Source organism: Netta rufina (assembly GCF_964035555.1).
Source record: "Netta rufina genome assembly, chromosome: 4".
In the NCBI taxonomy this organism is placed as follows: Eukaryota; Metazoa; Chordata; class Aves; order Anseriformes; family Anatidae; genus Netta; species Netta rufina.
Window position 1 is genome coordinate 31740023 of NC_140127.1, and position 24474 is coordinate 31764496.

Sequence of the window (24474 nt, forward strand, 5' to 3'; positions counted from 1 at the left end):
TGTCTTGTGAAGAAATGAAAAATGGAACAAAATACACTAGCAGCTCATTTTCATAGTTCAGATTTTGATTTTCAGTTGCCATTGCCTTTCATTTTAGGTCACTATATAGTCCTACATATGGATTTGGTTCTCATATGTAAAGAAAAGCCTGAATACCACGTTGAAAAACATAACCAGGTACAAATATGAAAAGAAAATCCCTGTTTCTTTACACTTAGATCACTTCTATAGCAGTTAATCTGGGAAGTATGGCTTGATTTTCATGCTAATCTTCTTCATTGAATACCATGACCCTTTCCAGTTCATCCATACAATACCATCATCTGTACCATGTTTTGCCATATCCCAGCTGTAGGACCCTCCCCAGTAGTATCTGCCATTGGGGTTGGCTGCGTGGCAACGATTGTACCACCATCCACCACCATCTTCTTTGGAGCACTGTTTTCTTGAATCTGTAGTTAACCTGATGAAGTAAAAGGAACAGTTAAGACAGATGAACAAGCAAATAGATGAGAGCGCACACACATGTCCCTGTACTGAAATTTTCAAACCACAACAAATATTTAAAATTCTTCTCTGAACTTTACGTAAAAGATTTACCATTGCAAGCATGTGCTATACAGTACACTTGGAACATGAAGCTGCTATGAGAAATAGGTAAAATTTTATCTGTATCTCTTTTAGAATGTCTTTTTAGTTTACTAAATGAAAAATACAATTACTTGCAGTTCATAATGCTAACTGCAATATCAATTCAACTTAGGGATATTAGAAATAATGATGATTGTATGTCTTCCCAAATCTAAACAATTCCTTTATTCGTAAGTAGGTAATCAGGTCTTAAGATAGACATATAGCATATATTTTAGAGACAGAGTGCTGAATTACATCCTTTACAAATGAGCTCCAGTCTTCTGAGTAGGCTTTTTTTTTTTTAATAATCTATTCCCTCAAGACTCATTACTGTGTTACAGGGGAGAGTACCAATATTCCTACTCAAGCAAGACAGTGCTTAGGACAAGCACTGCCACCATCAGGTTCTGATATTGAGAATATTGTACCAGGTTTGCCATTTTGTCTCTGGTAACATCATTCATGTACTCAAAATCATTCAGTGTGCCTGCTCCTCACATGGCTGTGGAGCAATGCTGCCATAATATAGTTTTACCTGCCCTTTAGCTATGTCAGTTCTGCCATTGGCTACACCAGTGGGACAGCGTGAACACTTGGCTAGTAACTTGCAGTGAGAAACTTATTTTAGGTTACTATGAAATGCTGTGCAAACTAGCATCAAAGTAGAGAAATATTCTATATTTCTCTTAAGGAGAGACATATGGTCTGATAATTAATTTCTTTTAACTGTCTAATGTGGTTACATACCATCCATCATTGTCTCTGTCGTAAGTACTGAAGAACATGCCATTGTGAATTGTCATTGTCCTGTTTTCTCCATGCAACGTTGAAGCTCCTTCCATCAGAGCATTGCCTGCATTGCCTCCATAGTTACTAACTGAAAGCTGGTACTTGTTTCCTTCATTATGTATGGTGAAACCTCCATAGCGAGCTGATACTTTATCACCATTCCAATCTTCCATTTCAATTAAAACTTTAGTGGGCCCTATCTTGGTAAGTTGGCTGATTTTGTCATTTCCAAGCCAATATTCACCTGAGAAGCAACAGACGAGAGCTCTGTGAAATTGATTTCACAATATACTTCAAGGTAACTTTATGATTTGCCCACGTCTGCCAAAGCAGATTGGTTAATTTTAAAAAGTCAAAATGCTTCAAGAAATATGAGAAAACAGTTTCAGTAAGAACTCTTCATGTTTCATGCTCGGTGTTTTACCTGGTGTATCACAGTAGTTCTTCCCTCCACTCTTTGCAACATTTCCAAATCCTTTTTTATATTCATCCCATGCTCTTCCAAAATTAACACTGCCATCCTGGCGGTTCTGAATCAAAGTCCAGCCTGCAGGAGCGACAGTATTTAGATTAATTTGCTCTTATGAAAGGAGCATGAAACGTTAAGATACAGCCCTTCTCTCATCATCTCACGGATGATGTGACTTCCTTGCAGCAAGTATGAGTTTTCACTGTTTATGAGTTCAGCCTTGCCATTTTTACTCACTCTGAAGGGGTGTATTGCTTCATGAGCAAATGTGGAAAAAACATAAGGTGAAAGAGTGACCCAGGTTTTTTTTGGCTAGCATGTAGTAGCAGGGTAGGAAATGAGCCAGACCCTCCACTTCTGCCCACCCATTGTCCATTTTAGCCATAGTAAGTATTCACCAGTCCCTTCCCACTAATTTATTTCCAGTTTCATTATAAAATGTCCTGCAGTGTATCTGAAGATGACCAACAAGACTTTCTTGAAATAGTCAGACTTAATTCTCAAGTAACTACAAAAATTGCAGTTCTGTATGTGATTGTTTAAATTGCAAGTTACTACTTCTTTTTTTTTTTTTCTTTTGTGGAATTCTTATTAATTAATATTTTAACAACGTTGTTATTTCACACTAACCTCCGTTATCTGTTTCCATGTCACAGTATACTCTGTATGGTCTGACGAAAGGATCTGGTTGGATGAGGTACATTTCAGATGTTTCACCTCCCTTTCTGAAAATATCCTCACATTCTGCAAGAATAAACCAGAGACTCTGTTACTGAAAGAGTGCCAAACTCCCTGGTTTGCTGATTGCAAGGGAACAATTTTAAAGATGTATTTATGTACTTTGATTTTGATTTCCATACTACATTGTATGAAAGAAGCAAGGAAGAAAGAACAGCATACTTGCATTGCTATACTTTTCTAGATAAGAATTTCTAAAAGCTCAACCTGAACAACTGAAGACTATTTATATTTTAATTACTTTTTGAATTGGACAAGCTTGTAAAAAGAGAACCTTTCTTGATTGAAAAAGTAAAGAGTACAACTACGAGAGTCACAAATGTATTACCTTCACCTCACTGAAGGTGAACGTGGTTTACCTTACCTCTTCAAAATGCTATTGGCCAATGATGATGACCAGTTATTAGATTAGACAATCTTTGGTCTGACCAGTACAGGTCAGTCAAAAGATTTTTTCATATTGGATAACCATCTGTCTTTTCTGCTATCCTAATCAGTGTCATAGGTTTCAGAGCAACCAACTCACACCACCAACAACTGAATGATGTGTTTATCAATATGCATAGTGATATAAATGTGAGAAGAAAGAGATGTTATTATAGTTAAATGAGTACCTTTGCCTGTAACCACCGGAATATTACAGGAAGCAACGCATGGGGAACGGCAGTAGTCTGTTTGGGTTGCAATGGCATTTTCCAGTTTCTGGATCTTTTTGTATAAAGTTTCCGTGACTGCACGAAGGACCCTGAGGCTTGATGGGATGTTATTGTCCAGATTATCCTTTATATAATTATAATGCAATTCCACTTCTGTGTTATACTCAGAAAGTAAAATATCATTGTCTAGAAAAACAATTAGATGAGAAGCAGATTAATTTTCAATGTTATGAAAAAGTCAAGAGCAATCTGTAAGCACAATCTGAGAAGCCACTTGTTTTCTCAGTGGGGAGGAAGGATATACGTGTCTTTTGATTACCTTTGCACACTGTGCAAAAACTATGAAGAGATTCTTGGAAAATTATTACATGTGCACCATTATTTCTTTGCAAGCTCATAGATTTATCAGCGTCACTATATTCTGCCAAAGAACTATAACTAGCTTCTCTCCAGAGAGCCATGGTGCCAAGCCAGGATCTGGGCATAAAGGAGTTGGATGGATCAAAGGAGTTGTCAGGAATCAAAGAATTGGGAAGCAACTAAGAGAGGGGGCAACCCTTACAGTTAAAGGCCTAATAAGAATCTTGCTTCAGTATCCATTCCTTTGCCTCTCTGAAATTATTTTTTTAAAAGATTTAAGATGGCAGAGTTATGGAACCCTACTTTGCTAGATATTCTACTGCATTTTCAACATTTTTAAAAAGTCCTCTTAGCAAGTAATAGTAGCAGCGTCACTAGAAGTATAATATCATTTACATTATGATTCATAACAACAGCATACCTTTTCTTTGTTTCTGTGTCTTTATCAGTTTATCATCTATCATATTCACATATTGATAGAAAGTTGTAGAAGTATCAGAAAATTTGGTCACTTTGTCTTTTAGATCACGAATAACTGATGTCACAGTCTTTTCCTGTTTTACCAGTGCAGTTTGCAGTTCACATCCAGTTGGACAGAGTACTCCCTTAAAAAAAAATAAATAAAAAACAAGGGCTGTGCATAAAAATCAAGTAAAAAAGAGAAGTTTCTAAACTAGTCAGTGAAAGGCCATAGCTTTGAAAGCATTGAATAGTTAGTAATATGTGACCGTATATTTAGGCATCAAGGTACAGGCTTAAGATATTTAACTTTATGAAGAAGCTGCAGTGTGAAGGGAAGGAAGGTGTCTTGAGTACCCCCAACAGGACTCCTGTTGAAACTCTTTGGAAAAGGCCTCTCTTCACACTTTTGGGTCCACTAACTGCTTTTCATTTTTCTGCACTGCTAAATGTTCACAGTATTCAGCCTCCTGATCCATGACTAGAATCTGTCAGGAACTAGCTGGTGTTCATGCATGTTTATATCTACCCCTTCCTCTTTCACTATCCTCAGAAAATCAACCATGTTCTCTATGCCTCGGTTATGTATGTCTCTCTTGAAATGGCCATGTATGTTTCATTAAAAAATGGTCATGTCAAGAACTGTGAGCACTATTGCTTCTTCAACAAGAACTGCACTGACTTCAGTCACTGGAGCAGTGACTGAATGTAGACTATAATTATGGTTTGAAACAAATTTTAAGATGTGAGTTTTTGGAGCCCCTTGAGATTACCTGAAATCCAAGCCATCTCTTTTGCAGAACTTTTTTTCTGTCATTCTTAATAGTCACCTATGCAAGCCAATGGGTAAATCTCAGGCTAACCCACAGATGCTTCCTTTCCTCATTTGTGGTTTGAACCTTTTCTCTCTCCCCTTACTCACTGTAGGCTGTTTGTCTTTGTGACTATCCCATGGACTCTATAGCACTGCACTTCTGAATGAAGCTCTACCAAACCCAAACAAAAAGACATTAAGTTTTGCTGCTTTAAATGAAAGATCATTCTGTGTTTGGCAAAGAAAACTATTGTTCAGCACACTAGAAGGCTGTTAACAACCGTGCCATCCTCCATTTCTGTTTAGACAGGGAGACACCTACCAGCTCCTCGAGAGGATGCTTGCAGCCACCAGCATCGGGATAGATGATACGCTCCTTCTTGCTGCCCTGCTTATCTGGCTTTCGTGGCCGGGGCTGGTACCCAGTTCCAGAGATGGGAGGTGCCACGGGTCTGAGCGTGGGAGCCGTTTCTCGCCTTTTGTCTAGGGGTCGATGGCCTCGAGCCTCAGGTTGAGTGCTTTCGTCCTGCAAAGCCAGGGGAGAGGAAGCTCTCTTGAGTCTAGGACTGCTATTGCAAAATGCTATGCACAGGGTGATGGTATCCATTCAGCACTCTATTTCAAACAGCAAAGAAAATTGTGGATTGGAATAGAAACAGCAACAGCTGAAATACAATACTGACATTATGTACAAATTATCACAATGTTTTTCCTTGTAAAAGCAGTCATACTCTCTTCACCTAGGGATAGACAAACTAAAAAGCCTTTAAACCAAAGCAAAACGATATTTCAATGTTTCATTCTGACTAAGGAATGAAGTTGATATAGCTCAGAGCCACTGAGAATCATGAAACTTTAAGTGGTGAGATTAAAAAAAAAATATTAGAAATAAGAGGGGTAGGAAGAATATTCATCATCATGTGAATATTCAGTGTCCCAGTGGCTTAATCAAGAAGATTGCTCAGTCACAGCCCTCCAGCCAGGTTTTTAGAACTTCTTTGGATGCCCATGTTCCTCCCCCCTCCCAGGAGCAGGAACAACAACAGCCCCCCGCATCCCATGCTGTGCTTTTGCCAGCAGCAAAGGCTTACACATCGTCTCCTAAGAAGAACACTACCCCTGTGAGTCTTACGTATAAAAATTGGCAAACAGAAACACCATCTTAACAATTTCATTTCTTTGAGAAACTTCCATCCTAAAGTTTATCCTGAAAGACTAGTAAGTCAAGCAAGGAAACTAAATTATTTGTTGAAATGAAACCTTCAATCATTAGTTGTTTGAACAATTGGATCCAAATCTTTGATCATGTCCAATCCCACTCGGACTTAACTGCAAATAACAAACATTTGTAAGGACCAAAAGTAGGCAGATGCAAATTTCTGAAAATGATTTAGTGTGGTAATCTCATCAATAGTCAATGTACAGACATAAACATTTATGTTGTATAACGGAAAATAAACTAATTTCTGGTCACCTGACCCTATTTCTGACCTATTTCATTTTTGCAGGGATTTCCAAAATATAAAAACCATTCTGAAATTATAAATCAAATTTCCTAACAAAACATTTTACTTGTTGAAAACTAAATACAAGTTAAATTATTTTAGATTGATCCTCATTGCTTACCTTTTGGTTTAACTATCCATTTACCACTCCATTTCAGATATAAATCTGGCAGTTAATGATCTGGTGGCTAATTTATTTTTCCCAATGTCTACTGAATCTATAGTAAAATTGTTCCTGTCTTTCAGACAGGACTTGATTAAATACACGTTTCTATGCCTTTGCACATCAAAAATGAATTGTCCGTAACATGTCAAAATTGCTACATAAATATCCTTAAATAAATTTAGCTGAATAACTAATCTTACCATTCTTCATTCCCTAAAGAAAGGAAAGAAAGTATATCCAAAACCAGAAAATAACTGTTGCACTGTTAAATACCTATGAAGAAATAACTGAAAGATTATTTCTCTGAGGAGAAAAAGAACACGCACTGTATAATTTTCTAACTTAGCTAAATCACATAAGCCAGGTAAGTCATGCATGCAATTAAATAAAATTAATAATTTTCACTCTTATTATTATGAATTCCAATCAGTATTACAACCTCATCATCGTAATCAGTAGAAGCCTGGGATTTAATGAAAGGAACACAGAGCAGCAGCAACAGGAGCAGCTTCATGGCGCTGGCTTGCTTGAGCTGCTCGGTGACCCTCTCCCATCAGCAGCTCTGATGGGGCAAGATCCTCTCTGTTCCTATATATACAGGTGGCAACCCCAATTTCCAGCTTGACACTGATAGGTCCAACCCTTCAAAGCAATCACTGCTTTCCTGTTAACATTTAACATTTCTATTCTCTGTGTGCCTGAATACATTTGATGTTGAGCAATCTCTCTGGACATCTCTTATCTACGTGTCCCAGAGACCTCTGTTGCTGCTGGCATGAACTAAATGTTTAAAAACTTAAAAGTACCTCCTGCTCAGATTACACAAGTTACCATGTTCTCAAAAATTACGAGTCTTACAAGACTGAAAAAAAAAAAAAAAAAAAAAAAATGACAGCTGAAAAGCTGAACATCCAAAGAAAAGAAATGTTGTCAAATATTGACTGTGACATCTCCTTGCTTATTTTCTCCCTGATGAAAATGTGGATGCTTCAGCAATAGCATATTGAATTTGAATTAAACTCACCTCACACAGAATGCTACACCCTTGTAAACAGTTCTAATGGCACCTGGATATGCAAGCCTTTGGGTCTTATTAAGTACAGTACATCTGAGTAAACATATTAATTTGCTATTTTCCTTTTTAACACAAGAAGTGTATATGTCATAGCCTTTATTTAAATACTTTTAATAATCTTTTAAAAGAATATGGTATGAAGTTATTTGTAATCATAGTGGGTCATACTTTCTGATACTTTTTAAGAATATGGCATATCACTGCTCTCATATTAGCAGTTTTAACATTTCAGTGCCTGCATATTCTATAATTTCTGCATGTGTTATGGATGATTTTGTTATACTGAATTAAATCTAAGGTGCAGAATGAAAGTCTGCAAACTTTTTTAAAGTTATTCCTATTGATGTCTGAGGACATTAGCAGAGGCAAACCATGGGCTGAGCTTCCCTTTCAGAGACCAACTTGATGGAGCAGGAGATTTTGTGATAAACAAAGAAAAGAACAGCTAAAATTGCTTGTTTTAGTCCTTTTTCCTGTATTCATGCCATTGTCAGAGTTCTGGTAAACTATGGGGATTCCTGAAATATGAAAACTGTTTAACCTGACGGGTTTAATCATTAAACAGCTTGGCCCCAAATGAGCCATGGCTCAGGAAGCTCTTACTCCCCTGAATATGATCCTATGTGTAAGGACGTCACTTACACTAACACTATTAGCTTTGGAAGAACACAAACTTATCCCTATAGAAATTAAGGAAGACTGTCTGTGGCCAAAACTGACATCATCAATGTGTTATTTCTATGTAAAGATGCCAGCCAAGATACCGTACGCCCTGTCATCACTGGTTCTGGGCATCTCCCAGAACCTTAAATCCAATTTTCCCCACACTGTGCCTTAAAGAAAGTTCAGTAACCGTTATTTTCTGTATAAGGAAGGGGCACAGTGATGCTGAGCCTCTTGCCCAGAGCTTACAGGTACTGGGCCAGTGGAGAAATAAATAGTGTCCCACTAGTCCTGAGTTAGGAACTTGGCCATAAATTATCTTGCCTTGGTCCATACAAATCTTCATGATATTTGTCTTGAATTCATTCTGAAACAACCACTATGTTCTGCAGTAGCTCATGGTGTCCTTCCTCAGGCACTCTTTGCATGTCGTGGCCAAAGGTGGCTATGTCCATGCAGAGCCTGTCCAGCACAAGTGGCAGGGGTTGGCACAGGAGCTGAGCCTGCTGCAGAGTCCCAGCACAGGAAATCCCCAATTTCATCTGCCTTCGGATGGGATTTCCCCTTCGAAATTCAGCCTTTGACCCTCTCTGCTCCAGTGCTTTTCCTTGGCTTCCCCAAGAGGGTTAGACAGTAGTATCTCCCCAGGGAATTACCAGGAGCCACAACAAATGAACAACACACGTCTGGATTGTGGAGTTGGGTCAGTGAGCAGATGCTCCAGCAGGTGTTGTGCAGGGCCTCAGCTGGTAGGGGGAGGCTGGGCCTGCACCACAAAGGTTTTCCCTGAAGAGGCTTTTCAGCAATGCTGTGCCTGTACAGGAATAAAACTTATGCTGACCAAAAAAAAAAATAAAAAATGCTTCCAGTGTGACAGTCTAAATCTGGAACTGCAGACTGAGCAAGGTATACTGGCAAACATACATGCATGTATCAAATATTTTGGCAGCAGAACTTAATCTACATGGGTTAGCTTGCTGGTTATGAGACGGGATTTTTATTTCATGCTTGCAACCATTATAGCTAGTCTGACACTTTATAAGGACTGAGTGTAGCCTTACAAAAAGCAAAGAGCAGGGCTTAAATTTATCCTAAAAACGGTATGAAGGAGGCTTTATTTTCCAAACAGGACACCTGATTTTTTTTCCTCGTGTTTTCCTCATATTCTCCCCAACACACATGGTTAATGCTAAGAACTTCCCAGACTCATGTCATGATACCACAACAAACTTGCTATTAGGAACTGTAAAAACAAAACATTGATCTGATGGTGTTCCAGGACATCTCTCTGTACAGTGCGTTTGTCCTGGAGGGCTACTTACGGGCAGAGGTGTATGTGTGCTTTTAGGAATGAATATTTGTTTGCCGCTTCTCGTGTTTGTTCTGCCGATTTGGCTGCCCATGGTGCAATACTCTTTACACAAACCCCCATCCTTGAATCTTGGCTCTTCCAAGCTGAACGTGTCCCTGAGGTGGTCTTGGTGAGGGGGAACAGAGACTTCTTGGGCCGCTGACAATCTGAGATGGTTACTAAATTAAATTTAAAAAGACATCCAGTTGATTTAGAAATGTTCTTTGAAGCCGCTAGTGTTGTAATAATGTCATACTGTGACAAGAATACCGTGGAATTAAGTGCTCATCTCAGGTGTCCTCTTTTGCTCCTTTAACCGGTGTCCTCTTTTGCTCCTTTTACCAGTAAAACAAAACAAAAAAAAAAATGTTTCTAGGGTTTCTTGTAAATGAGAATTAATGTTACCTTCATATTCTGTGAGTAAGCAAGTTCTTAAACATTAATGAGGGAGGCTGTTCATTTTGATCTTAAAAACAGCACTGAAAGCATATTCAGTTTACCAGTCATCTCTTCCTTAGTGGTCATTTATTAAAAATAAAATAAAATAAAATAAAATAAAATAAAATAAAATAAAATAAAATAAAATAAAATAAAATAAAATAAAATAAAAAAATACATAGTTTGTTATTTCTGGAATTAGAGCCATAGCTGACATGTAAGAGCACATCACATAGTTGATGTATTGATTGATTTAAAAAAAAAAAAATTGATTCAAAAAGTTGTTTCAAAATGAATAAAGTGAATATTCTCATGAATGTTGCTGACATGATTTATTGAAGATCTTGGACTATATTTCAACTTAGAATAAATCTGCTAAAAAAAAAAAAAGCAAACATAACAGATTAATTTGACCTCTGGCTTTCTAAAGCATTGCAAGGCGTGTATCACTGTACATCACTGTACATTGGCAGAGATTAGCCCTTTAACCATTTCCACATGTCAGATTCAGTAGTCAAGCAGACACGCATTACTTTTTGTGTAAATTTTTGTTTTATTGTTTGAAATCCCTTCCCTCCAGATCTCCTTTTACACCTTGTGTCTCCTCTATCTCGGGGAACTGCTACGGCAGATGCGGGACGTTTGTGGCCCACCGCCATCCCCAGCATCCGTAGTGGGTGCAAGGGGCATCACCCCAGTGGTGGAAGCCACGAGCAGCACGTGTAAAGCTATTGCCACCAAAAATGATCCATCAGTGCCATGAAGGAGAGGAGATGGTCGTCGTGTGAAGTGAGGAAGTTGTGTGAGGCAGTGATCCCAGGGTGCCATCCCATGGCTCACGAAAGGGGCAGGTCTGCGTGCAGCTCCACGTGTGTGTTTGCTTATTTGGCTTACACAGGCAAGTGGGAAACCTGTCAGGGCATCAGGATACGGTGTGAAACGATAAAACTTCCCCAGGGGCCGCTGACTGCTCTTAGCAGTGCCACACCGCACCCGCGCGTCGGGCCCCGTAACTGCAGCCTGGGGGCAAGGGCGGGACTCGAACCCGCGACCTCAGCGCCGCCGAGCCCAGCCCAGCCCAGCCCACTGCGGCGCGGCCCCGCCCCATGCTTGGCTCCGCCGCCCGCCTTCCCGCGCGCGTTTAGCACGTCGCTTCCGGCTCGGTGTGAGGAAGTGTCGGAAGTGCCTCCATTGCGGGCGGCGGCGGGGGGCGAGGAGGAGCGGCGCCATGGTGGAGGTGCGCCGCGCTGCGCTGCGCTGCGTGTGGGGGGCGCGGGGGAGGTGGTGGGGTCACCGACCCTGGGGGTGTTCGAGGGAAGTCACGCTGTGTGCAGAGACTGATGATTGCCCCTGTTCAATTTTCTGGAGTTTGTGAAATAAAACTTAACGGAGTCTTTTCAGACTCAGTTGCTGTACTGTTTACATATAAAAACGCCTGGAAAATATGAAGAAAAACATTTGCACGTTTATGCATTTGTCATGTAGATGCTAGTGCTGAAAGTTTGATTAAGTTTCTGGCTTAGGTAACAGGTAACAAGTATAAGATAGTATATAACAGTTTCCAAGGGGAGTGGTGTTTTCTGTGAACTGAACAGTGTTGTTATATCGTATGTCTAATGCTGCTGAAGTCTGAAATTGCTACTCGATTCAAGTTTTGTTTTGGTTTTCAAATTTTCATTTAATCGTGGCTGAATTTATTTAAATATGCTTTGCTTTATTTTAGGAAGTCCAGAAGCATTCTGTGCACACGCTTGTGTTCAGGTCTTTGAAGAGGACCCATGACATGTTTGTAGCTGATAATGCCAAACCTATACCATTAGATGATGAAAGGTAAGTACTACAGTCAGTGAGTTAGGAGTGTGCCTCAAAGCTTTGTACTGCTTTGTACTTTTGTGATTGCTCTGTCCTATTGGCAAATTCAGATGTTTCCTTCTACACAATTAGCAATCTAGTGCTGAGGGAAGAAAAAAAAAGAGGATTGTAAAGTAAGTTGTATAAAACATTTTCTGAAATACTTCAGAGCTTATTAACAGTTCAAGTCAGGGTTTAATCAGGGTTGTGTTTTGTTCTTCCAACAGCCACAAAGTAAAGATGGCAGTCAAACTGCGTACAGAGTATGGCTCGGTCTTGCACATGCCTACTCTTAAAGAAAACATGAGGGAGAAAGGAGGCCCAGCCACTGGGGATCCTTATGGACATAAACAGTATTCTGGAAATCAAGGTCAGTTTGCTCATCGCAGTATAGTTTTCCTCTGTTTTGTAATAGTCTGTGATCTTCATTTTGAAGACTGTGTTGTTAACTCATCAAAGATTCAGAAGGAAATCAAAATATCTGTTTTTTCATTTGTTGGTATTTTCCTTGCTATTTTCCTTGCTACAGTCCACAGGAGGTAAGTGGTTCAGGACAAGGAGAAGGCTTATTTTAATAAGGGAGTGGTAGGATGCTGTGTAATTTAACTTGTTGGTAAAATTAGTGTTTTTTAAGGTAGTGTTAGTATATGCTGTACTTGAGTAAAGAAAAAGGTCAGTGATGTGCTTCACCTTTTTACAAATTGATGATAGTTAAGGACTTATTTTGTTGTTTTGTTTCATATAATTTTTTCAGACTTCTTTTAGCTGGGCACCTATTAAAAGAGAAATACTTGTTTTGATTTTGTAGGTTTTTTCAGCTTGTGTTTGGTTACATATAGAAAGTGTGCACGTTGGGTAGATTTATACAGAAACTTCTCTTCTGAAGAATGCCAAAAGCCTTCTCATTTTAGTGGATATTTTTCTGAAATACTGCATTTGAAAGTATTCTGAGAAATGTTGAGAGACTGAAAATACTTTAAGAAAAAAACTTTTGCTTGTATATTTCTCTTCCGTTATTGCACACAAAGAATTTTTGTAAGTGGCTTGCATGTCAGACACGTTGTTTGTGTACTTGAATCTTTTTTCATGATACTTTATCTACTTCAAAAGGCACCTTTGACAGTGTGAAGGATTTTTGTTTGGGGGAAGTGTCCCTCTGGATTGAAACAAAAAAGCCATTAGTGTTCTTACGATGTAATTTTACTATTGAATTTTAGAAAAGATAGTCAAAACAAATTAAGAATTAAATTTCTGTGTAGTTCACTAGAAATTAAGTTATTGCAGGTTTCTTTTGATCTGTTTTCCTCAGTTTCCTGCTTGAATGCATTATTTTGTGATGTAGTGTAAAATACAGTTATTAATACGAAATTCTATTGTTTTTTAGGACAGGAGCTTGAATATATGATAACAGGTACACATCCATATCCATCTGGGCCTGGTAAGTAAAATTCTTTGAGTTTTGACAACTTTGTTGCCTTCCAGGCATCCCATGTCCTAGCAGGTTTCCTGTTGCAGTGAATCCATAGCTGACAGTAGTCAGTAGTAGTGGGAAGTAACATTTGAGTCTTTCATAGTATTGATGCGGACTTTTGTGGCTGAAAAATGTTCTGGATTAGGAGGTAGTAAGATTTGATAAAGATGCGGTGTCTTCTTGCTAAGCCTTTGTGGATGTGATCTTGCTCTGAGGATGTCATTCGTTTCTGTGAGAATTCTCCTGTAGTAACGCCGTCAAAAATGTTCTAGGAATTTTCTCCCTAGTTTTGATGTTCACTTTCTCTTGGAGAACTTGCCAAGACCCATGGATTCCTAGTTCCTCCACTGTAGCGGCAGAGCTGCTCTTAGAGATTTATCTTGAATAAGGGGGTGGATTGCAGCTAGAAGGCAGTAGAAAGACAAGGGGGGAAAGTATCCTGCTTTTTATTACTAGACTGGAAAGTTGTAGGTATCACCAGCCTTGCTTTGAGAAAGGGGCAGTAGTGTCTAATAGCTGTAGTGTCAGCTGGTTTCATGTATGCTTGGAAAGATCATTCCTATGTTGTTGCATTGGCCACTGCTAATTGGTGCTATAATTGATCAGTCTCTCTTTGTGGCAGTAAGATTTGTCTGTTGATCTTTTACTGTTAATGCTTAAGTTCACTGTAGTGGGAAATCTGGTGTGGCTTGATTTGTAAGTTAACAAATGAGAGTTCAGAAGTGCTTACTTGTCTGTAGCTGTGAATTAACAAAATCTTTGTTGCTGTTTCATATTTTAACCTGGGCATCTCACCCAAATTTTGTCTTTGTTGTTAATTGCCAAAACTTTGGTTAGGGGGGAAAAAATAGAGAAATGGGAGTGGAATAAATTCACCAGTCTGCATCAAAGCTGCACCTTTCAAAGAGTTGTTTGTATGTTTGTTTTTTTTGTGTGTTTTTTGGTTTTGTTTGGGTAGATTTCTTTTGTTGTTTCTTGCTGTTCTGGATTCTAAAGTGACCTATTGTTAGGATGAGGAAAAGTTCTAGTCTGAAATTCTCACTTAATTAGGACTAAACTTTTTGTAGTTCCTGCACCACCCCATGATACCTGCCACCACGTAGGGACAACATAATAAACTGTGCTGAAGGAACAAGTCAGCAAATACTTCTCAAAAATACTGTTTCTTTGGTGTTTGGAGTTTCACAGTGGTTGAAGCTGGATAAGAAGATGGGCACTGCTTCTGGTTAGGCTGCTTTTGTTTGCAATGACAATCATACTGTTTTCAATGCTAGAGTCTGCATACATCTGTAAGCAGTAGAATCACAGTAGAATGGATTTGGACCAAAGTACAAATTTCAGTGGATTTAATTCCACAGAAAATTCTGTGGTTATATGACAGTATTACAGAGACATAAGTCCTTGTGTATGGGTCTATGTGTAAATATCTGTTTATACAGTATACTTTACTAAATTTTCTTTAATAGTTGTCTTTGCTTCTGCTATGTTGCTTTTTTTAAGGTGTGGCTCTGACAGCAGATACCAAGATCCAGAGGATGCCTAGTGAATCTGCAGCTCAGTCCTTAGCTGTAGCACTTCCTGCTTCTCAGACCAGGTACTGCTGTGTTATTTTTGTTAACGCTCCTGTAATCTGTGGAAACTTCAAGGCAAAACAAAGGAGTTGGGATAAATGTTGTTTTGAGTATTTTGAATATTCAACTATAAAATACTTAAACACTTTTTATATGGCCAGGCACCATCTTAGTATACACTGTTTTTTTCTTGGGTTTCATGAGAGGCATGTGGACAGAAGTGGGAACATAGGGAATTGTGATGATTAGATGTAATAGGAAAAGAGGGACATTGTTTATGGGTTTAAAAAAAAATATATAAAGTTTACCTTGAGGTGGTCAGACTGGAACCTCCCTGGGCAACCTGTTGTGGAATCTCCATCCTTAGAGAGTCAGCTGAATAAAGCCCCATGATACCTTATCACTTCATGAAAGACTAAGTTGATTCCAATCAGTCAACTGTTCTCATTCACCCTAGGCTGGATGCAAATCGGACAGCTGCCGGTGTGGGTGAGATTTACAGGCATGCTGGAATATCTGAGCGTTCACAGCCTCCTGGGATGTCAGTGGTGAGTTTGTTGCATGTTTTAATGTGAAAATTAGGTAGTGTTTGTCAGATTGGTTCTGCATTCGTGTGTTGTGTGGGGATCTTACTGACTAAATTTGATAAGTATTGAGATGTCAGAGCAAGGAAGCTTTAGGTTTTATGTGAAGAGATTTAGTTTTGAAGCATAAGAGTAACCTTTTTAATTTACAGGCTATGATGGAAGCTGGTGGAAACAAAAATTCTGCGTTAGTGGCCAAGAAGGCTCCAACCATGCCCAAACCTCAGTGGCATCCACCTTGGAAGCTGTACAGAGTAAGTTACAAACTTATGGCGTGAATTCAGATAAACTAATGGTTTATGTTGTATTAAGATGCCAACACATAGATTTTAATTTCTCATTCACAAAATAGAATCAAAAGAAAGGTGATCACACCTAAATTTTACACACATTCTTTCCTTTACAGAAGATGTGATTACAAATATTGTTCATTCTGTTTAGTAAATTACTTTGATTTATTCTTTTTACATTTTTTGTTTATGTAGATTTAGCTGTGGTATCAAATATTCATTAGAGATTGTGAGGTTTTTCTTTCTTCTAAGATTCTTTGGTACAGGAACTCAAAGGCAATATGCAAAAAAATGAGACTAATGACACATAAATGACTGTAGCTGGTCTAACATTTTTAGAATGAGAGTAATTTCAAAAATCATTTAATGTTGATGAACGTGGCAGGGTAGCTGAGCTGCAGGGAAGATCTCTAAGCATATGTATTGGTTCAGATCTTAACTTTTCAGGTACTTCTGTTTCAACATGCACACCTTTCTAACGGGCTAATTCTTCCTATAAAGCTTGAGCAGTTCTATATTTTGTCTGAGAAAAGGTGAATATTTCAGGCATATGTTTTCCTGGTTGAGATGTAAGAATCTCTCACTCTGGTGTCAGGATTGCATTGGTTTTGCATTGTTCATCTAAATATAGCACCCTATATAGACAGTTAAATCTTCAGAAGAGTGCTAGATGTTGTTTTACTGATTAGGTGTAAGCCTAGTTGTAAAAAGTAGTTTTTTGAAAAACTCAAATATATATTGATTCTGAATACAGCAGTATTAGAACATGCTCTATATAGAAATTAAGGCAAGTGTAATTTATTGCAATGTCATCAAAATAAACCTAGAAGAGGTGCAAGGCAAATGCCTACTTGTTGCGAGGACTTTCTTTTCAAAGAGTGTAAGTACAGATCAAGTCACTGTGCTACGTATCAGCTCTTTGTTAGCAAAGGTTTGCTGTCAGAATCTTTGCTCAGCAGGACAAGAGCTTTTTCAAGTAACTTGGAAGTAGAAGTATAGATAGAACACCAAATGTGGGTTTCCTCTTATCTACTTAACTGTTTCACCTGGTCTTCCTAGGCTTGATTTGAAGTCATTTGTGGAAGACGGAGACTTGACAAATAATTTAGTTGACCTAGTTTTTGTCTTGGAAATGCTTGTGTTTTTTTCTAGACTATGAAGAAATCTAGACAGATATTTCAAATGTATGTGGCTGAGGTCTCATCTGGTCTGAAGAATACACGTTAGCTTACCAAATAATTTCTGCTTAAGAACTTCTGTTGCATTGTAGGTCTTTTGAAATTAGGTGTATGATAGTACATGAAGTACTGCATCCGGTGAACCTAATTGTGAATTTTTATTTTAGTTGTGTGACTTGAGAGAAATTAGTGAAACAGAAAGCTTGCTTACAGCAGCCTATGTATCAGTAAAGCTTTTATTGAGATTTCTCTAGTATTTTGTTGCCAGAAAGATTCTGATATACTTGTATCACGCCTTATTTGGGGGGGGGAAAGGAGGTGGCAGCTTGTTTTAAGAGGTAACTATTATTTGCTAATATAATTTAAGATTTTATGTAATAGTTCTTGAGCTAGTTACTATATAAGCCCTATACAGTGATATAAGGAAGTTGCACTTAAATACAGTATTTTTCTGTGAAGTCTCAAGTGTTGAACCACAATGTTCTGGACTCAAAAGACTTGAAAAAATTGCTTGTAGGAGCGGGGTCTTTCCCTGTTACACATTTCCTAGGTGTGGTGTATGACATAAATTTCTACTAAAGTAGAAATAAAAGTTAAACTCTTTTCAGATCTAATTTCAAATTTGATTGTTTTGAGAAGCATGTGTTTCTCAGTTAATACTAACAAATTGTAGTGTTGGAGAATGAAAGTTTTATTGACTGATCTGTGTATTTTTCCTGATTTAAGAAAAAACGTTTCCTTTTTTAAAGGTTATCAGTGGTCACTTGGGCTGGGTGAGATGTATTGCAGTAGAACCAGGAAATCAGTGGTTTGTTACTGGCTCTGCTGACAGAACTATAAAGGTAAGAGGTTGGAAGAAATTATTAACAAATAACTCTTCTGTTTCACCCCCTTCACATTTTAAAATGTCTTTAGCTCCTGGAAACAATGTCTTGGTTACTGTGCACATAATGCTGTGTACAGAGCTACAGAACTTTTTTTCCTTATTACCTAGTCACAGATGGAACAAGATTTATGGAATGTTACTACTACTTAGTATTTCATTTATTATATGGTAGTAGTTGAGGAGTAAATGTTTATGCTGTAATTTTTAGTTTTAATCCTACTGCTTTTTACCTGGGCTGTTTTCTCATGTTACCATAGCGTAGATTTTTTTTTTTGTCTACCTCAAAATACCTGTTTTGATGCAGATTTGGGACCTTGCTAGCGGCAAATTGAAATTGTCTTTGACGGGGCACATCAGTACAGTACGAGGAGTGATAGTGAGTGCAAGAAGTCCATACCTCTTTTCTTGTGGAGAAGACAAACAGGTGAAATGCTGGGATCTTGAATACAATAAGGTAAGCTGTAGTTTCTGTAATTGGAATTAGTTGGTACTGGGAAACATAAAAATCAAAGCACTTGAAATAATCTTTTGAAGATGTTAAAGGTTGTGTCTTTGTGTTTTCATCTAGGTTATCAGGCATTACCATGGTCACCTAAGTGCTGTCTATGGTTTAGACTTGCACCCAACAATAGATGTACTGGTAACATGTAGCAGAGATTCAACAGCACGAGTAAGTATAACCTTGATATTTTTTAATATATTCAATGTATAAAAGTGAGTAGTTAGCAAATGTTAAGGATGTGTATTAAGATGAAAATACAATGAAGGTTTCTGTTAACTTTGCCTTCCTGTGTAGGAAAAAAAAAAAAAGCCTTTTGTTATAACCTAAAAACAAGCAAAGTATCCTTTCAGGGGAATGTTTTATTTTTTTAATTTAGTAAGTAGACTACCTAAGTAAATATAAGATCAGTCATTTTACTGTATTTAGAAAGTTCTGTTTTTATGGTGACTTTAAGTTATCTAGATGTCTAGAAATTTAAAGGCAGGTTTCCTGTTCCCCTTGAAATTTGACAGCTGGGGCAGTGATGTGATGAACTGTTGGGTGAAGTAAACAACTTAAACATCATAATTTAATCTGTAAACCTATGACAATGAATTCATATAATCATGACAATGCCTAAAATACACTGAATAGGCTTCTGTTCTTAACCTCTAATTTATTTACTGTGGATTCATAGATTTGGGATGTGAGGACAAAAGCCAGTGTGCACACATTATCAGGACACACAAATGCGGTAGCGACAGTGAAGTGCCAAGCTGCAGAACCACAAATTATTACAGGTATAATGGGCATGGTTTCACATATAAAGATTAACAAATACATTAATGATTAGGTTTAAGTAATAAATCTTTTTTATTATTTAAGTTTATGTAATAGGTTTATCTAATAAACCTAAATGATAATAAATATGATTTTAATAATACTTTTATCAGGTTTATTGCTTAAATCTAATATAAACCTAATGATTTTGAGGTTCATACTCTTTAACTTAATTCACTTTTTTGTTAGATTTTCTGTTGAAAATGGGCCATGCAATGGTTATTTCATACAATTGATGATATATTTAAGGAAATATGGCTGTGGATTGTTTAAAAGGTTTTCTGCATTTCCTATGTTTAATTTTTTTTTGTAATTTGTATTGAGACTTCGAATATTCTGTAGTAGTCCACAGTTCTCTACAATGCAGTTACAAGGGTCTGGTACCATGATTAAAGTGCGTCTTTCCCGTTACGTCCAAAATACAGCTCTATGTAACTACTTAGTTCTTGAATTTCAGACTGCATAAAAAGACTTGCAACAAGCCATCATCTTTCTCTCCTGAAACGGCATTAGTGTTTTATTTCCCTAACAAATATCAGTTATTTTTTTACTTTCACATGCAATGTTTTTGGCTGACTTATCAAAAAATAGTAACTGTTATAAGAATAAAGTTTTTTACTGTTTTCTTTTCATTGCAGGCAGTCATGATACTACCATACGACTCTGGGATTTAGTGGCAGGAAAAACTCGTGTTACTTTGACAAATCATAAGAAATCTGTAAGAGCAGTAATACTACATCCAAGACAGTAAGTTTTCCTCATTCTTCTACTCTTTCAAAATTTGTAACATAAGAACATGAGAGAAAGCTAATGTGAATGATGATTTGGAATAGTAGGGCATAATAACATGTTTAAAAAAAAAACTTACAAACATAGAATGCTTTAAAATGTACATATTGGTAGCCTCTTAGTTCTCAAATACTTTAATTACACTGTGCTTCCCAGATATTGATAGTGGTGTACATTAACAATCCCCAGAATGTATTTTATATACTCCCACAGAATTTCTTATGCATGTGCTTTGACACGATAGTTGAAAAATCAGCAGCACTGGGCTTTATAAGGCTAATAATAAATATGTAACTGAGTGATTATTAGCAGAAAGTAATGCATGTTATACAATTGTGCATGTGTGAATAAAGGAAGCAGTGATTAATGCAAAGGGATGTTTTTTGGAATATGTGCTTCACTGCATAAGGTATTCCAATCTAACAGGCCGTAAAAAGAAACTTCTTGTGGATGTTTAATCTTTGAAGCAGGTGTTATTGGAAATGCTCCAAATTAAGATACAATATGTTGATTCATCAAAAATTGCCTTTTTCTCCATTGTTTTAATGGGCATTAACATTCACATAAAATTCACTTTTTTACAGTGCGTTATCCTTGCTTGCATAGTTCTGGAAGACTAGCCAAAACTATTTTTCCCCTCATACTTCTGCTGCTGATGCCATTATACCTGAAAATTTGTCACAATAGCAACAGATGAGAATATTGTTTTACACTGTCCAAAACTTAATGTGCATTTTTAATGTTTGTTTGCATATTAACATCCTGTATGGTATAGGAGAGCCTTGTGATTCCTAAAGTTTAGGTAATCCATGAAACTAAAGGAAAACGATAGAGATAGATAACTTATGATTTCATTCATAACATCATAAAACTGCTTAATTTTATGCAAAGTACAGATGTCAGAGAAGCAGTGTTAAATAATTCTGCAACTAGCATTCAGCAGTAGATTGAACAAAGTGTTATTTATCTTCAGATATTTTTGCTTTAACATACTGTATTTTCTTTCAGTTACACATTTGCATCTGGTTCTCCAGATAATATTAAGCAATGGAAATTCCCAGATGGAAACTTCATTCAGAACCTCTCTGGTCACAATGCTATTATCAACACACTTGCTGTAAATTCAGATGGAGTTCTGGTATCAGGAGGTAAAACAAGAAATGCGTGTTTATATTGCTTCCACTCTACCCCATACTATGAATATATGTCCGGAGGTCCTTAGACAAAGACCTTCACCAAACTCTCATTTTTCTGGGATAACAATCCTGCTACAGCCTACAGCTTTGTTTTGCTGCAAGTAGTGTCACCTGAATTTTCTTTGTTACTGAGCTGCAAGCCCAAAAATGTGTTTGAAAGGAATTTCAAGGCTCCAGTAGGGAAGAGATTTCCTTTTCTCAGCTGGTTGTTGCCAAGATTAGTAGCTTATCTCTGAATTTTACCTGGTTCTGTGAGTCAAATGGAGGAGAATCCTGAACGCTTACTATATCTGATCATAAATAATTTTATGTAAAAATATTCGTTATCTCATATTGCAGGTAGCATTTTCCTATATGTCAATTACTCAAGCACTGCAATAAAAATATTTTGATGTTAACACTTAAAGTATTTCATATTTATTAAAACCATAATCTTTAATGTTTCTGGAAGTCTTATCTTTGCATAAGACAGACTACATGTGTAGACCTTATTTTTTTTAGGGACAAGCTTTTATGAAAGTAGCTTCTAGATATTCCAGCAGAATTAAGATATTGTCATTAAAGCATTGCCTACGTAATAGGAACTGGTAATTTCTGTAGGGTTTTTTGTTTATTGTAAACACTATTATAAACATGGAATGAATTAGTGTGAGGAAAGTTGTAACTTTATGGCTTGAGTGTGAATCTCTAGAGAGAGCCTACGATAATGTAGGAAAACAGTTAAAGCAGGAAGTTAAACCCAAATTTCTGAAGTCCTAGACCTTTTACTTAATTATGAGTTTGTCCTGGCAATGCTCTAGCTATTGTGGGAAATTAAGCTAAATTGTATAGCTCCAAATTACTAGCAGGACCTGAGTTTTCACCTCTTGGTTTTGCTTATCTGGTCTTGCCCTTCTAAATACAGACTTTGGATTGCTATGAATTCCCTGAGGCCACTAGGAGTTACAGTGACAGTAGTTTAAACTGGTATTTGAAATAGAACCTCTATAAACATAAAGCTGTTAACAGGTTCCCTACTGTCTGCAATCTATTTGGCAGGATAATAGCTTTTTGTTCCATTTTAGTGGAGCTACTGAACAGAACTTAATATTCAGAATGCTAATCCTTTCTTTGCTTCCAGAGCAACTTGCTGCAATTGCCTTGGAATATGTTATATCATAGCTCTGGGTTATTGGAAGGAAAATGGGATGAGGAAGCTTCATCAGCCACTTAAACAAGATCAGCCTTCCTTCTTCGCTAAGAAGGAAACCAGCAGAGTACAGGAAACCTTATAGGATGTTGGACTTTGAATATTGTGGTCAGTTTTGGGCCCCTCACTGCAAGAAGGATATTGAGTTGCTCTGGTGTGTGCAGAGAAGAGCAATGAAGCTGATGAAGGGACCAGAAAATAAGACTTGAGGAGTGGCTAAGGGAACTGGGACTGTGTAGTCTGGAGAAAAGGAGGCTGAGGGGAGACTTGGTATATCACTCTGTACAGCTACGTGAAAGGAGGCAGCAGCAAGGAGGGTGTCAGTCTCTTTTCTCAGGTGACAAGTAATTAGAACACAAGGCAATGGCTTGAGCTATTGAATACATGAATATTTCAGCAGATATGTTTCTGATAAATTAATTAGATGTTCTTGATACTGTTTTTAGAAAAATATAATACTAATTCTTGTGTTGTTTCTTTAAGCTGATAATGGTACTATGCATCTTTGGGACTGGAGAACTGGATATAATTTCCAGAGGGTGCATGCAGCTGTACAGCCAGGCTCCTTGGACAGTGAATCAGGAATATTTGCTTGTGTATTTGACCAGTCAGAAAGCAGATTGCTAACGGCTGAAGCTGATAAAACCATAAAAGTATACAAAGAAGATGATACTGCGGTATGTTAAAGTGTCTTTTTAATATATTTTCATGAAATCAGATTTCAAATAAATGTTGCACATTTTAATAAAACAGATTCAACAACTCTGTATATGTTCAAAAGGACATGTATGCATTAATGTAAAGAAGACAACAGCCTACTCCTGATTTCTTACTAACTGCTATAGAACAAATAAGTTGCATGTCCATCAACTCCTCCGCACAAATCCTTTATGAGAAAGCTTGGATAAATATCATTAAAATAGTTGTGTGTATTGTGTTTTGAAACCACGAGGGGACTGCTTGGTAGTAACCATTAAAACATGAATTAGCAGAAAGATTGAATTTGGAACTTTTATAGTACTTCTATATATGATCTAGGTTCGAAAATTGTCAAGACAAATGACTAGTGTTCAAAGTAAATAGATCTGGAAATAACAGTTGAAAATAAGCTGAATCCATTTACTAATAAGGAAGGCAATAAATTATTGTATAGCTTATCAGAATGTCTTCCATGTAAATAATTATTTTTTTATTAAACCATTGAGCTTAGAGTAACTTGTAAAGGAATAACTAATGTTTTTATACATTTTGCTATTGATTAAGCTGCAGACATTGTGGCATTTGCCAAAACTCATGTACATCACTGGAAGACATTTGACTCATTGACTGTTCATAATGTTTTGATCACTACACTGTTCCTCCTGAGCTGCCACTGGCAACCTGATTTTTCTTTGTTACTTTAAAAAAAAAAAAAAAAAAGGCATGTCATGTACTTCAGGCAGTGGAATGGTATTAAAATTTAATGTGGGCGAATGAATTCATAATACATAACATTATAATTACCTAATGTATAAAATATATGTAAATCCTATGTAACAAATACTTTAAACTCTATTTGCAGATTGATTTCAAGTTAAAAATAATCCTTATGAGACTTTTTTTTTTTTTTTTTCCCCTTTTAGACTGAGGAAACTCATCCTGTCAGCTGGAAACCAGAAATTATCAAGAGAAAACGATTTTAATACAGCAACATACTTGTGCTATAATTTTGTTTTGGTTTTCTGGAGAGCATTCACATTATGTTCTGCCTACAGCAGCAGAGCAGGAAGTTGGCAAGTCATTGCTTTTTCAACATGTTTTGTAATAAATTTTATTCTTCTTTCTTTTTGTCTTTTTTTTTTGGTGTGAACTCAACAAACCAATTGCAGCTGTTAATTTTTTCTTTGTGGCGCATGTATAGTTCATGAAAAGGATAAATGTGCAGGTGGTTACTTTTTTATATGTATCTACTGAGCATAAGTCTAAATGTTTTGGTGAGCCAGGTTTTTTGAAAACCCTTTGCTTCGCTATAGAAGTTAATTGTAAATTTATC

The 24474-nt window shown here is 37.2% G+C and overlaps 2 protein-coding genes across 2 annotated transcripts; one reads left to right on the top strand and one right to left on the bottom strand.

Moving 5' to 3' along the window:
* Positions 1-234: 234 nt before the first annotated feature.
* Positions 235-7148, bottom strand: FGB (fibrinogen beta chain; the record flags this gene model as incomplete). Its single annotated transcript, XM_084286801.1, has 8 exons — positions 7029-7148; positions 5241-5444; positions 4067-4250; positions 3244-3471; positions 2522-2635; positions 1847-1969; positions 1381-1666; positions 235-463 (listed from the first exon to the last, which is right to left on the bottom strand). The coding sequence occupies exons 1-8, from the start codon at positions 7101-7103 to the stop codon at positions 235-237; spliced, it is 1443 nt and encodes a 480-aa protein (XP_084142927.1). The 5' UTR covers positions 7104-7148.
* A 4143-nt stretch (positions 7149-11291) lies between these two features.
* On the top strand, positions 11292-24265 carry PLRG1 (pleiotropic regulator 1). Its single transcript, XM_084285954.1, has 15 exons — positions 11292-11353; positions 11840-11946; positions 12195-12337; positions 13352-13405; positions 14939-15032; positions 15467-15557; positions 15746-15847; positions 17811-17903; positions 18252-18401; positions 18516-18617; positions 19126-19228; positions 19907-20015; positions 21066-21205; positions 22926-23119; positions 24065-24265. The coding sequence occupies exons 1-15, from the start codon at positions 11345-11347 to the stop codon at positions 24122-24124; spliced, it is 1551 nt and encodes a 516-aa protein (XP_084142080.1). The 5' UTR covers positions 11292-11344; the 3' UTR covers positions 24125-24265.
* Positions 24266-24474: the final 209 nt, after the last annotated feature.

Excerpts from the sequence above, each read along its gene's own strand:
- PLRG1 (XM_084285954.1), top strand. Across the intron at positions 17,904-18,251 it reads CTGCTGACAGAACTATAAAG|ATTTGGGACCTTGCTAGCGG; the intron begins GTAAGAGGTTGG and ends GTTTTGATGCAG. Across the intron at positions 23,120-24,064 it reads ACAAAGAAGATGATACTGCG|ACTGAGGAAACTCATCCTGT; the intron begins GTATGTTAAAGT and ends TTCCCCTTTTAG.